This window comes from Cheilinus undulatus, linkage group 8 (genome assembly GCF_018320785.1).
Source record: "Cheilinus undulatus linkage group 8, ASM1832078v1, whole genome shotgun sequence".
Lineage (NCBI taxonomy): Eukaryota > Metazoa > Chordata > Actinopteri > Labriformes > Labridae > Cheilinus > Cheilinus undulatus.
The window spans coordinates 21,079,321-21,094,943 of record NC_054872.1 but is presented as its reverse complement, the minus strand read 5'-3'; the positions used below and the strand labels follow the sequence as shown (position 1 = coordinate 21,094,943).

The 15,623-nt window shown below is 38.3% G+C and overlaps 1 protein-coding gene across 4 annotated transcripts in view; it reads left to right on the top strand.

Moving 5' to 3' along the window:
* The window catches only part of LOC121513959, a 176,462-nt gene that overhangs the window by 156,426 nt on the left and 4,413 nt on the right, over positions 1-15,623 (top strand). For all 4 annotated transcript variants that reach the window (XR_005992238.1, XM_041793999.1, XM_041793998.1 and 1 more), the window contains one exon: positions 7,630-7,692. Coding sequence is in view for 3 of the 4 variants with exons in the window: in XM_041793999.1 (XP_041649933.1) it covers positions 7,630-7,692 (63 nt within the window). In the remaining variant the exon portion in view is untranslated. The remainder of the gene's footprint in view (positions 1-7,629; positions 7,693-15,623) is intronic.

Below are 15,623 nucleotides of genomic sequence, written 5' to 3'. Positions count from 1 at the left end.
TAGCTTCCTTTGTTGTTGTAATGATAACAGAGTAGGAAACAGAAGGGAAAAGAGGAGAGAGGGGAGATAAATGGAAAAATACTGCTAATACAAATATGCAGGGAGGGAAAAAAGACTAACACGTTCTGAAGTTCATCATTTGTAAAATCATAATGCTTGTTTGACATAAGATAAACTAATAATCAATGATTGTTAGGATTTTGAGACTTTCATGCTGGGACTGAATGATAGACTTTATATTAGAGGGATAATTCTATGTTTTAAGAATGTCAGCATGGAAACCTGGTTAAAGAAAAATGAACCAAAAAATATGAAGAGGTAAATGTAAAGACAAAAATTAAGAGAGGTCTGGTTGCAGACCATTCATCTCTGAATGCCACTCTCACAGATCGTTCATATGAGACACTGAATATTTCTGAAAGGAAATGCTGTTTGGTAGTTACATCCATGAAATAACCACAGTGTAAACATTGCAGACTGAGAGACATTTCTTAAAGAAAACTGTGAAAAAGGTCAAAGGTCTAATCCAGGATTAAGTTATGAACATACCTGTTTTAGAATTAGTTACATGAACAATGGCTCACTTTAGCTTTGTTAGATTTAGCTAAAGCCAACATAGCAACACTAGCAACATAGTTAAATTGCTACATAAGCCAGTGTAGCTAGCTAAAGCTCAGCTTTAGTACAAGAGCTTTAGATAAGTGAGCTTTAGCAAACGTAGCTAGGGCTTACTTAGCTACGTAGACAACAAGATAGTTAGCTTATGTGGCTGCTTTGTGAGCTTAGATTCAGCTATGTTTCTTTCACAGCTTTTTTCATGTTAGCAGAGCTAAGTTATCTTTAGCAAGGTGAGCTTTAGCAAATGTCGCCAAAGCTAATGCAGTGATGTAGAAAACATCTGCACAGCTTAAATACTGCTTTGTGAGCTTAGGTTTAGATGCATTAGCTGCGTGAGCTCTGTTATCCATAGTTAAGTTAGCTTTGATAACATGAGCTTTAGTTAACATCACTGAAGCTAACGTAGCTGCATAGAAAAGGGTAGATGTGTAGCTTACATACTGGTTTGGGAGCATAGGTTTAGCTACATTATATTAACCTAAGCTACATAGCTACGTAGCTGACACACCACTATCTATAGCTAAGTTAGCTTAAGCAACATGAGCTTAACTTACTTACACAGGTACCAGATATATAGCAAGCTGCTTTTTGGGCTCAGCATGCCTTGTGTCTCTTTCCCTTTTAATTCTCCGTTTGACACTCCCACTTAGCTGTCTCCCTGATTTCTCCATTTTGGCATTCTTTCACTGCATAGTATACCTGACGTAGTTCGCTGACCAACACCTAGTTGATTGGCTTTCCTTGTTCACCTTTGACCCACCCCATGCCCCCTGGCCAACGAGGAGGGGTATGCCAGCTCACAGTGCCACTAGTGCCATTGTGTGAAACAGTGATACTATTGAACAGGATTATGTAAAGCACTAGGTAATCATATTCCTGCAGTTGGAAGGCTGTGGCATTGTTATGCAGCTACTGCTGTTGGCCCCCTGGGCAATTGCCCAGTTGCCCTTATGGTCAATCCGGCCTTGCTCAGAATATTGAAAGGGCAAAGTTGAAGTAGTAAGGGCACCCATTTCAGCAACTACTTGATCGCCTTCCTTTGGAGTTCTTCTGGGGACATCCAACTGGGAGAAGATCTTGGGATGGACCCAGAACTTGCTGGAGAGATTATATCTTCCTTTGTTCCCAGAACACCTCAGAGTCCTCCTGGAGCAGCTAGAAAGCACAACTAGGAAGAGGGGTCTCTGAGTCAACTTGCTTAGCCCGCTGCTACTGCTCGAGATAAGTGAAAGAAATTGGATGGATGGAATGATGAATAGATGGAGACTGAGAAGTGCTGTCCATATTGATATACAGAACAAAAAGCCAAAATGAGCTTTTCACTGTGTAACGTCTTGCACATAAATCAATGTCTTAAGCGTTGTAATCACAGCGAGCTGTGTCCACATAACTGCGCTGATTGTAAACCCCAGAAGCTGCATTCACTGTGTGTACTTGGGATTTACCACATGCACACAAACTCATACACACAACACACACCGCCACCCTGTCCCTGTATTGCCCTATCCAGGAATAACAATCCATAATTCATGTCCCGAAGTCTCGTCTACAGACAAAAGTCAGCGTTTGCATTTATTATTTATTGAAAACAGCTCACATGATGAATCCTTTAACAAACAGAGCTTCCAGTAAGCACCGTACTTTTCTCTCCTTTTTTTCTTCTGTTCTTGCTGTTTGTGTTTTGGCAGAGATTTAAGTGGGCTCATTAGGAGAGATGAGGATGTAGGGAAAGGAGAGGAATGGCAACGGAGAGACACAGAGAGAGTGAGACAGAGGGAAATGAGGCCAAAGGATAAAGGAATCATTTTTGTAAAGGTAAGAATTAATGAGGGGCTTGTGCATGGAAAGCTAATTAATTTAACAATGAAAGGCTTTGGGGACTAAGTTATAACTTTTAGGACTTTATCACATTTATAAAGTAAAAGTTTACAATTCCTTTTCAGTGGGGATTTAAAGTTACTTAACTGCAGTTTAAAACCTGGAGGAAATGGATTCATGCCAATGTGTGATATACAGAATTCACTTGTTGTGCTGACTGTTTGCCTTGAGGATGGCAGGCAATTTATCGCAAAGTGAAAGCAACATTCGCCATCGTATGCTAATGAAGTCATCATTTATTCCAGAGCACTTTTCTTTTTTCCATCTTCTACTCCTCCTCTTCATCGTCCATCAATCATCGAAGAAATGAGGTATTATCTTTGCGGTCATTTTATATTCAGTCTCCTCTTAGATGGGCGGACGCACACACATACACACATGCAGTCATTTTAGTTAAATCAAAAAAATCAAATCTGGTCTAGTGCAGGTTGAATAATTGATGTGTTATGTTAAAAAAGGAATGAAATAATCATAGCCTGTTGGATGTTGGAGGAACATCAAACCCGGGGTTGGAGCTTGGCAGACGAGGCAGAGCCGGGTAGGGGCCTTATGTATTTGGGACGGCTGCCCTGTGAAATAATGAATAGCAAAGAGTTGGTGGATTAGGAGATTTTTGTTCTGCACTGTACCTGACACTTTGTGCGTGCCCACCCATGCTTTTTACAGCATTACCCTGGTACATCTATCCTCCATTAATACGGTGAGACTGGTTGGAAATAGTTGGGTTTTGAGGGCTGGGGAAACATTCAAGCAGGTCTGAAAAAATAGAGACATGGCTGCAGAGAATGAAATAAGGTTCATGGAGAGAAGTGCTGATCTAATGTGAAGATATTGATGCAACTCAGCAAGAAACCCATTGGCTATTGATGTTAAAGGCTGTGGGGGGTACTGCCAACTTTCAGGGGTTTCCAGAAGTGATTAGACAGCTAGTCAAGCTCCACGTTAAATATGCTCATCATTGTGTACAGTATGATCATCAAATTGAAATGAAAGAAATTAGTGGCATAAGAGATGTTATCTGCAATGCTGATGACAGGTGTCAGCTTCCAATCTGTCTATACTGCACTGTACATAGACAGTTTTCATGCACAGGCAAACCTAAGTTATCAATATTAATCAGACTGCAAACAAGAATCAGAATTCTCCTTTAAATTGTGAAAGACAATAACCAATCATTTACTTGTGAAAATTTTGATATTAATTTGGAGTCAATGATATGGGTGGTTTGCTAACTAGCCTTTAGTTAAACATCATTAAGTTTACTTTTCCACTTCCTTTTTTGACTATCTATATATTAGCTTCTTTATCTTTTAAAAATTGTATTACTTCTAAATACCTCTGCCACTTAATAACATTTGTATTTTGTTACTGTACTTGTATTTCTATTTTGTGACTTCTCCAGTGAATGGAGACGTAACGACATTGGAACTGCAATGACACTGTTTTGTATACATGTACTCAAAACTCAACTGTATAGACTTGGCCCCCCCTTTTGCTACTATAACAGCCTCCACTCTTCTTGAGAGGTTTTGCACAAGATTTTGGAGTGTGTCTGTGTAAATTTGTGTCCCATTTATTCTGTAGAGCATTTATGAGGTCAGGCACTGGTGTTGGACATGAAGGCCTGGCTTGCAATCTCCGCTCCAATTCATCCAAAAGGTGCTGGATTGGGTTGAGGTAAAGTTTTTCCACATCAAACTCATCAAACCATGTCTATAAAGTCCTCACTTTGCACAGGTACACATTTATGTTGGAATAAAAAAGAGTCTTCTCCAAACTGTTGCCACAAAGTTGGAAGCATAGCAGTGTCAAAAATTTGTACGTACTAAAGCATTAAGATTGCCGTTCACTGGAGATAACAGGCCTAGCCTAAACCCTGAGCTGCATACCATTTCCGTGTCCACCAGATTTCACAGTTGGCACAATGCTATCAGGCAGGTAATGTTCTCCTGGCATCTGCTATGCCCAGACTCATGCATCTGACTGCCAAATAAAGAAGTTGGATTAATCACTCCACAGAACATGTTTCCACTGCTCCACAGTCCAGTGTCAGTGTGCTTTGCATCACTCCATCTGACCCTTACCATTGGACTTGGTTATGTGATACTGCTCAGCCATAGAAACCCATTCCATGGAGCTCCTGCTGCACAATTTTTGTGCTTACATTAAAGCCAGTAGAAGTTCAGAGCTCTTCAGCTATGGTGACTTTCATAATATCAACAATCATAGTATTTTGTGTCACAAATGTTTTCAGATGGAGACTGCATGGCTAGGTGATTGCTTTGATACAGTTTAAATGGGTCTGAGTGATCAGTGTACTAAATATTATTTTCTTACAGTATTTCTCATTATATCTGAACAAGTATATTTTTTTCCCAAAATGGTGTTGCATATGAAGACATACCAGTGTACAAGACAACGTTACTCAAAGCAGACCAGTTGATTTTGAATCTAAAGTACAATGGTGTGTAAGAAATCCACAGGTTGTGATAACAACTGGTACCAATTTCTAGTGTAAGCACAAATGGCCAGTTTTTTCACCTGAACTTTGCCCAGAATTTTTCCTGCAACAAAACTTCTGCTTTAAGTGGGTGAAGAAATCCAAGAATGCAGCAGATAGTATTCAAGAAAATTTATGCGGGCAACCTTTTGGGTGGGCTGAGATGATAATGTTATTATCACTGATAAGCAGTCAGAGGGGTGGTTTTTCTGGTACTGAAATGGGTTCATGCTCTTTTCTATCAACTATGCTTTATTCACTTGTTTGATGATACTGTGTCGGGTAATACAGTGCATTCAGAAATTCTCCGAGACAAAACCGACACATCACATTAATATATGTAAGTATTTAGATCCTATACTCAGTACTTAGTTGATCAACTTTGGCAGCGTTTACAGCCTCCAGTCTTTTTGAATGTGATGCAACAAGCATTGCACAATGCAACAGGGGGAATTTTTTTTTTTCTTACCATTCTTCTTTGTAAATTCTATCAAGCTTTCAGATTGGATGGGGACCACCAGTGGACAGACATTTTCAAGTCTCTCCAGACATGTCTGATAGGGTTCAAGTAGGGGCTCTGGCTGGGCCACTCTAGGACATTCACAAAGTTGCCCATAAGCCACTCCTGTGTTGTCTTGGCTGTGTGCTTAGGGTCATTGTTATGTAGGAAGGTAAACTTTTGGCCAAGTCTGAGGTCTTGAGCACTGTTGAATAGGTTTTCACTAAGTCTGTACTTTGCTTCATTCAGCTTTACTAGTCCCTGCTGCTTTAAAACACCCCCACAGCATGATGTTGCCACCACCATGCTTCACTGTTTGGATGGTATCGTGGTATCGGGCAGGTGATGAGCAGTGCCTGGTTCCCTCCAGACATGTTTAATACTGAAACCAAGCAGTTTAATCTTGGTTTCATCAGACCAGAGAATCTTGTTTCTCACAGTTAGAGTTTTATTAAGGCCCTCCTCCCCTGATTGCTCATTTTGACCAGGCATCCAGCTCTTGGAAGAATCCTGATTGTGTCAAACTTCTTTAATTTGAGGATAATGAAGGCCACTTACTCTTGGGAACCTTCAGTGCAGCAGAACTGTTTTGCAGCTTTTCACAGAGCTGTGCCTTACAAAAATCCTGTCTTTTAACTCTGCAGGCAGTTCCTTTGATTCATGGCTTTGTTTTTGCTCTTATATGCATTGTCAGCCATGAGGCCCTCTGTAGAGAGGAGTGTGCCTTTCTCAATCATGTCCAATCAATTTAATTTACCACAGATGGACTCCAGTTAAGGTGAAGAAATACTTTCTGAATGCATTGCATGTATCATTGATATAAAGGCTCATACTGTCATCAAAGTGTTGGAATCTGTTGCTTTGTCTACCCTTCCATGTAATCCTTTTGTCTCCTGCTGTTAGTTGAATATATGAGCAAAGAAGTCAGGAAGATTCCAGGGGGTGCCTGTCCTCAAATTTCCTAGAACTTTTAATGACTTCATGAGTGAAGAGGGCAAAAGAGTTCCTCATGGCCAGGCCACTGCAGACAAATCTGTTTTTGGTGTTTAGCTCTGAACACATGTTGTTGACTTGGCTGTTTCTTTATAATAAAACAGAACCATTAGGGTTTACTGTGCTATGAGCTCACAGTGATGCTGAAATAGATTCATATCTGTTTTGTTTGCTTTTGTAGACCACTGGGCCTCATTTTCAAGGCTATGAAAGTCAGCAAGGAATATGTATGTTCTGTCAACTCTTAGATGTGTGTGTGTGCCCAAACACAAATTATGCATCATGGTTTCAAATGTAAGTGTTGTTATGTTTAGGACTGCCTTTTAAGATTGTCCCCATTTGGGAAGCAACAATGTGATGAATTCATTCATTCTGAACTCCTGAGAGAGCTGTTCAGCCATGCATCTCTGACCAATAGATTTTCATGATTGTGTGCAGGCTCTATGGTATAGATTTTCCCATACTGCAGCAGAGGGATATAAATGTTTATTATTATCACTCTTTCATTCTCCCATTCGCCATCTGCATTTTTTGCCCAGCAGTTCCAATTTGCCTTTAACGAATGATCTGAGGGAATGGGAAGCGGAGGGGTCAAAAGATGCATTTGCTCTCTTTTTCCAATGTGGGAGTTGGAATTAGGATTTTATAGATACTTAGAGAGACACATACATACAAATAAAGGACACAGTGTGACCCACATGATAAGAGAGAGAGGAAGAGTAATGACAAAAGAAATGTCTCGGAAACCAAATTGCTCTGAAATCAGAAAGCTGATAGTGAGGCAGTGTTGTTTTTACATTCGCATGGAGAAGAAGCTTATTTAGGGTCATGACTCCAAATAATCCCTCCGTATAATTGTGGGACAAAGTGGGGAACAAACAGACAAAACTTGAAAGAAAATGTCTGATTCATTAAAAGATAATGGAGAGAAATTTAGTCAGCTTGCATCAAGCTTTTGAGCACCAAACCTTTAATTGATGGCTTAGGGTTTAACACTTGCAAATTTGGCACATTATCTTCAGTCCCTCCTTAGCTTTATCCATTAAAAACTCCCCCCACCACCCCGTCTCTGAGCCCTTGGACTAAATAGTGTTCGACTCAGGGGGCTTATTTTATTAATTCACTGTTTCCTCTGTTACAGGCCCCCTTCTCTGTAGACCACATTGCGGGAAGACCACCTTACAGGGATTTTCCCCTTCAGCAGGTAAGCATAAAAGAAGAAAAGAAGCACATTATCCACATGTACGACAAACCTTCCAACACACACACTCACACAAAGTCGGTGCGCTTCACAATGCTGACCACCAGCACAGAAAGAAACACGCACACGTAGACACACACAGCATTTTATCTTTATGAGGTGTTATACACGAGTGACCACCAACACAGGGTCTCAGTGTTCTCTAATCCACACTCAGGCTGAAAAGGCCGCTCCGTGCTATGGAGGGATTACACTGACGGATTAATGGGACTTTTAATTTGAGTCATTGTAAGTGCCCTTGATAATAAGAATAGGTACAGGAAAGAATATCACTGTCTCTATATGATACTGTTAAATGTGTTTCTACTGTACATTTAATGTGCTGCACTTACTGCAGTGGCACTTACTCCATATTTGGTGGACTAAGACAACTTAAAAAGATCTTAAGAGTCCAGGAAACTCATATCTGGTTTAACACAACATTTAATTGGGTCAAGGCAACTAAACTTAAGTTAAGAGAACACTCAGAAAACAGAGAAAATTTAAGCTAGGATCCCAGCATCAGGTGTAGACAATGTTACTGCCTCTACAGTTACTGTCATCACTAAAGTTACAATAGTGTGAAGTCTTTTACCAGCCGTGTTTGTTTTAGCTCCTTTAGTATTTAGAAGTATTGCTCACTCAAAGTAGATGATTTAGCCTAAGTCCTGCAAACTTAAATTAACATTTTAATCTGTTTTGAACACCTAAAATAATGGATTTTAAACTTGTAGTGAATAGTTAAATAGTTCATGTAGAACAAGTACTGTGCACTAAAAATAAAGACCTTTTTTTTACTCACAAAAATCAAGTGTAGTTTGCTTGTTATCTCTGAGGCAACAAGTTTCCATGATTTTTTTTAAGCTCAACTAATTTTGTCTTTCAGTGTATGTTTGTGGTGATGTGCAATGTTTGGTTCCCAGAAATAAATAGTGTCTTGTCTGGTGGCCAAAAAGCACCATTTTGGTCTGCACAGACCAAAATAACTTTCTTCCACTTGACCATGGAGTCTCCTACACGCCTTTTTACGAACTCCAGTCAAGATTTAATATGAGTTTTCTTCAGCGGTGGCTTTCTCTTTACAACTCTCTTTGCATGGCCTCTCTGCTTGTGAGGACAGCTTGATATAAACAGATTTACATACATTTACATGCTATATCCCTTGCATTTCTTGATGATGGATTTAAATGAACTCAGGGGGATGTTCAGTGCCTTGAAAAATTTGCATATCAATCCCCTGACATATTTTTTAATGACCTTTTCTTTGAGTTGCTTGGAGTGTTCTTTTTTCTTAATGGTGTAATGGTTGCCAGGAATACCGATTAACCAGTGACTGGACCTTCCAGACACAGGAGCCTTTATACTACAATCACTTGAGACACATTCACTGCACTCAGGTGATCCCCATTTTACTAAATGTGAGACTGCTGGACCTCTCTTGAATTAGATCAGTCACTTTAAAGGGTGTGAATATTTATGTACTTTAAATTACATGTTTTTGTTTAATTGACATTGCTTTTTCAACTCTGTTTTCATTTGACATTGAAAAAAAAAAACAAAAGTCTTATAGTTTTATTAAATAGAAAAAGGTTAAACATCACAGGGGTGCAGCAGTGAAAACCCATCTTCTTAAAGTCAGGCTGAATTACATCTACTTTTTTAAATGAAATTAGTCTGATATCTAATATAAGCTAGCAAAAATGTAAACCAATGAACAAAAACTATCAAAAATCTAACATTAAAAGCAAAATACCTACCGACATGCTGCCCCCTTAACTCCTTTTCTCTCCATTTCAGAATTTTTAATTCAATTAATGTTAAGGTAAATTGCTGCCTTGCTGTTTACCTCTAAATGCTGCTTAGATTCTTTGCTCAATGAGTGAACAAACAACAGCTGCCAACAAATATGGCAGAGAAGCCCCTCAAATACTCAGTGTGCACTATGCTTAATGTTGATTCATATCCTCCAGTGCTAAAGTGTTCCTATTGCTGCCACTCTTATGAAACTGAATATAAAAATGCTCATAAATGAGGTCATGATAGTTCAGGTGTGGATCATAATTTTTAATTATCGGGAAAGTCATTCATAAAAAAACATCTTTAAAAACATACTTTCCAATTGATTTTAACAGTGCGTGGTTGTAATTCAGTTTTCTGCCATATGGTGGCTTTAGTGCACCTGAAAGGTGTTTGATGGTAAAGGAAACATTAATGCCAGATTACGCAACTATCTAAGTGCTAAGTCTGTTAGCAAGCAAATAGCAATTTCCATTACGTGTCATCTTAAAGCTAACATACTAACATGAAGGCCGATATCCTTCCATCTGTGATGACACGAGTTAAATGTAAAACGTCCAATTTTATTCTATTTATTGTAAGTCAGTGCAGTTTCTTTGAAAATGCACAACCTTTAAACAGAATATAAAGTATATGTTTGCAGATTATGTTGATGTGTGTTGGAAATATTAAAGAACTATATGATGGGAAGAGACCTAAAGGCAGGTGGAAAAAAACAGAGGGATTGGCTCAATGAACTGTAGCAAAGTGAAGAAAGCTTGATGAATGGATGGATGACTGGAAAGAAAGAGAGAGGGAAAGGAAAAGAAAGCTGTTTACCATTCCTAAAGGCAACAATAAAACCATGGATTGAAGCATAAACAAGGGCAAACAAAGGCTGGCTTACAGAATAACACTCTATTTTCTCTGAGTCATTCTCTTCTCCTCTGTTCTTCCTCCATAAGCCAGATAGCTGTTCTGATTACATTCACCTCTTTATGTTAGGAAGTAAGAGGCACTGTAAAAGCACATAGTAAAAAAGAAAAGAATTGGATGTTAATTAAATCAAGTTGGATTAATGAAATTATGCACAAGGTCAGTGTGGTGCGTCCTGATCTCCCTGGGAAAGAGAATAAAACAACCAAACCTGAAACCTCAGAAGTTGTTGATCCACTTTACTTATTAAAACCACCCTGTTGAACTTGCCCTTCAAAACCCTGAAAAGCTTTTTTTGAAACTGCCAGTTGGAATTTTAATCAATCCCTGTCTTCAGAATTAAAATTGAAAAGCCAACACACATCTCAAACAACAGAGAAGAACGTGAACATTGATCATTTCGAAGCCCTGTGTGTTTTTAGCCTGAAAACCAGATGAATTTGTGAATTCATACTTTTTTTCTCTCCTCTGCCAGATTTCTCTCGTCCCCTCCTGTTCAGACAGATTTCCATCCAGGCAGTCCTTAGTCTTCACAACCATTACTGCGAATCTATTATTATGCAGGTTTTATATGAAGACTTGCTGTGAAGAGCACAAGATGCAATATTAACTTTTAGATTCATGGAACCAAGATGGCAGTCACTAAGGCTCTGCTTTTGGAGTTCAAAAAACATTTAGTCAATGAAGAAAGACTTAGTCAGCCAAATTCTAAACAGGTGGAAGACAACATTTCTACAAAATCTCACATGAAATCTCCACCATTTAGTTAGCTAGTTAGCAGTCAGGAGCCAAGCCAAAATCATCTGAATTGAACCAAAGAAACCACAAGTTTGATTTAGAGAACCAAAACATGGTTAGGAATATCTTCTGATAAGTTAAAATGAAGCCATAATGTGAGAATCGTAAATGTGCAGCTTTTGACTTTACACTGGGGTAACTGGGCACATACTTTAAGATAATTATGCCATTTTTACACCATGTTCCCCTCTTCTGACCAAAGTCAGCAAAGGCCCGACTGTAAGATTGCTTCAAAGTTTCTGTTGCCAGATTTTCCTGTGATATGAGGTGCGACCCATCAATCTGCTAGGAAGACAATCAGAGCTGCTCTGGCCAGAGATCATAAATATTAAACATGTTAATTATTCACGATTGCTACTGCCACTGCAACAATAATAAATGTAATGCATAAAGTGAAGTGAATTTCAGAAATTGGGGACCAACTTTCTGTTATGTGGCAAGTGTTTCTTCAGAGTGTCCTGTAAAACTGAGGTTCTTAAGCTTTCAAGCCCGTAACCCCCAAAATAAAGGTGCCAGAGACTGGGGACTTCCACTGGGTGAAGCATCATTGAACAAAGCTGTGCATAGCCAAGAATAGTCATGTGAAGACTTACATTTTATGTTTTTTTAAGCATTACTTTAATTTCATAAAAAATCTCACCAAATGACCATGCTTGTATTTTACAATTGACCAATTTTATACATGTATATTTTTTTCAATAAAAATTGGTTAATTATACAATTTGAAATCATTTAAAAACATTCTTTGTTTTTTGGAAGCATCTGGCGACCCCCTCTCAGTGTTTCATGTCCATATGGGGGTCCCAATCCCCACATTGAGAATCACTGCTGCAAAATAGACCACATTTGAACTGACAAATATAGGAGCTGGACCAAAAGTGCTACAGCAATGGATGTAGCAGGTAGCCAACCACTAGAAGAGAGGGCATAATACAATAGTAATAATTATCTTTAGTTATAGATCCCTTTTTTTAAGCAGAGTTACCAAATTCTCTGACAAGCAGCAGGGTCAACAAAGCAAGAAGGGATGTGCATGGGTAGCCAGCTAAATGGCTTCATTTTAATATCAAGATAGATGGCACAAGATTTTTGAGTCGGTTAAATCAATTATGTATCATTTTTTATGAATACAGGCTGGTCAAATACTCTTCTAAAGGTGTAATAAAGCCTCCTACCACTAGTAGCCACTGTAGCTATACTTAATGCTGCTGCTCTCTTAATGCAGAGCTTTTCCCTGGCACTTAAACATGAGAAGCTTAGCATTTAGCATGTGGTAGGAACAGGTAGTAAGGCAGTTTATTGAACAAGAAAAGAGAAATAAAGTTAACTGTAGGCTGTTCAGGGTTATTATCATATAAAACTTCTCCACAGATGTGATAAGGAACCACATTAATCAGGATATTCATTTGCAAAGAGAAATGAAGGCTACTGGAGCTAAATGCTAACTTAAGCTACATGCTAATCAGCAAACCAGCCTCACATTTGATATCCACAATGGCCAGCCCTGTGATGAATTTGCCTTTTTATTTTGTAGCAATTTATCCACTTTACACTAGTCGGTTAAATGCAATTTAAATGCATTTAGCCAAATAAGAAAATAGAAGCCTGGGAACATCCTTAGACATAAGACAATAACAATTTGAAGGGTAAAAAAAAGGACACAAATCAGTGCTTCAACATTGGCCAGATTGCAGAAAAACATGTTTTGAGGGCAAAAAATGTACATGTGAAACATACATAAATTCAAATATGATGCTTCACAGTGAAACATAGGATGAGACTGATTCAGATATTTTTGAGAAATGAAATAGTCAAACATCATTTTTCACAATTAGATATCATCAAGACATCATCTGAAAGTGATCACAGGGCCCTGAAATGTATCAAATTGTAATCATATTGTTGCCCAGTTTGTGACATTAGCACCTGTGTTGCTGTCCAAAGAATTGATATCAGGTGGTATCATGATTAAAGTGCTGATTTAGTCCTCTGGTATTGGGTAAAGTGATGACCTACCTAGCCCAGCATCCAACTGTCATTTCAGTATTTGTGGCTCTAAATCATTGTAGTGAGAAAGCATTCTGGTATGTTGTTTCTGAAACAAAATTTTGAAATTATTCAGGATCTAAAACATGATAACAACTTTCCCATTATGATTTAGAGTTTATCCTTTTGTCCTGATGGAAAATTACTTCTGAAATCCACTAAAAAAACTGAACTTTTTGAATATATTTATGTATCAAAGGCTTCTGTTGGCACGTTTTGCTTTGAGAATGTTTCTCATAATATCTTTATGTTTGAATAGTCTGCTGGTGAAATATAACCAGTTTTCCTGTGAAACATTTTTCACACAAAACCTGCTGAAAAAGAATTTACTTTGATTTAATTAAACTGTAAACAAGGCAGCTGCTGAGTTACAGCTTCCATTGGCACACTTGTGAATAACAGCTTCCCACTATGTCCTGAAATGAAATAAAAACAACAACTGTGTATTAAAGTTTAGATTGTTTAAAAAGCATTCTTGACACCCCACCAACTCACTCACGAAGCCTCCATTATTTATTTAATGGTGGTTGTATTTTTCCTGTACTTGTAGTTGTTTTGATGACAGCTTACAGCCTCACAGAGAGCAATTGCCTGCAACCCATTGAAGAAGCTGTTGACATCTTTGGATTGTACTCTTTCTGAATAAGCTTTATGTATCATTCTGATATTATTATTATTATTAAACAAGATATTTCTGCATCATTTTGTTGTGGCTCTGAAAAGGTGGACCGACAGTTTGATAGGCAACTATTGTCATGGTCTTGTGACCAAAGATAGTCTGGGATAAAATTATGACAGCATCACAAATTTAGGACGACCATCTCACAATGTGACTGCTGCTACAACCTATGTCGGCTAACCAACCATAAGGAATGCAACAAAAAAAAAAAGACAACAATAATGCAACTCTGGTACTAACAAACACGTTAGCATTAGAATAGAGATGATGCCAAAAACAGAAGTTTGTGGGATTCCAACAAGGAGGAATATGACTATCTTAGATGTTTTTCTAAACACATGAATGCTACAATTACAACAATTTTGCTGTTACGTTGCTTCATCATTTACCAAGGCACTGGCAGCATAGATGGAAAACACACACTGATGAGGTGTACACTGATGGCGTTTATGTCTTGTATATCACGTACGTCGTAGCGTGCAATTCAGCGGAATTTAGTGGGACTTGCCATTTTGCAGTCTGCACACAACTTGATGTCATATGAGATTCATTTTGCGCAGCGTAGCATGCCATAAACTTAAAAGATTTCTTCAAATGCACAGTCTGTAGGTGGCATTAGAATGCATCCTCTGAAGAATGCAATCTTCAATAGAGAGCTGCAGGGCCAACCCTGGGGTTAGCATCACTTGGGGTCCATGGGTTTTGGATCAGTGCCAAAAAGATCTGTGGGTGTCACTCAGACATTTTGTTTATAAAGATTATCTTCCCAGATGAACACTACTTTTATAATTTTTCTCAGGTGTACTTTTGCAACCAGCAACAGTAAAAAGCTGTAAAGGAACTACACTGCAGTTGACGGACTTCAGAACCAGAATCACTAAGTTACCAACGCTTATTCCAAACTTTCAGCTCATCAGTAAAATGACTTTCATCTTAATGTGACCAACAAAGTTTAAATATTGAGCTGAGTTATGGCCTAAAACTAATGCTAAAACTAGCAATATTTTTTATACTATATCACAGTATACATCACAATATTTTGAAATCTCCTCTAAATTATTGTATGAATGTTCAATTCAGCCCTTTGGTGCATAAAATGAAACTATTATGATGATTAAAGAAGGTCCTTCTGTTGGATTTTTGAAAAATTGTATGCAGAAAGGGTCAAATCAATATCAAGTTAAATTTAACAAACTGTTTTATTTGAAAAAGACTTTACTCACAAGCTTTTACAGATAAGATACATAATGGCATAACAGTAACCTGACATGCCAGATGGATTTGTTTCACACATCCATCTGGGAAAGCTTCAATAGGAAATGTTTGAGAAAAGGCAGAGGCTTTGAAAAAACTCGGAGTGTGATTGGGTGGACGTTCTGTCTGTCACATCTCTACAGGCCAATCAGAGCAACAAAACGTGACGTAGCCGCTATCAAGCTGTGCATTCAGCTACTCAGGAATAACACGAAACAAGGCAACTGTAGACATGTAAGTACTCGACTTTTGTCGTTTTTGAAATTGTTGATTATAAAAATCATATTTTCCTCATTTAGGGTGACGTAAATCTACAAAAAACTCACTGATCACAAAATGTAGCTGATGGCCAAAACACTGCAGTCTTATGCCCGAGTTTTTAACTCCCAGTTGTTGAATTTTTATT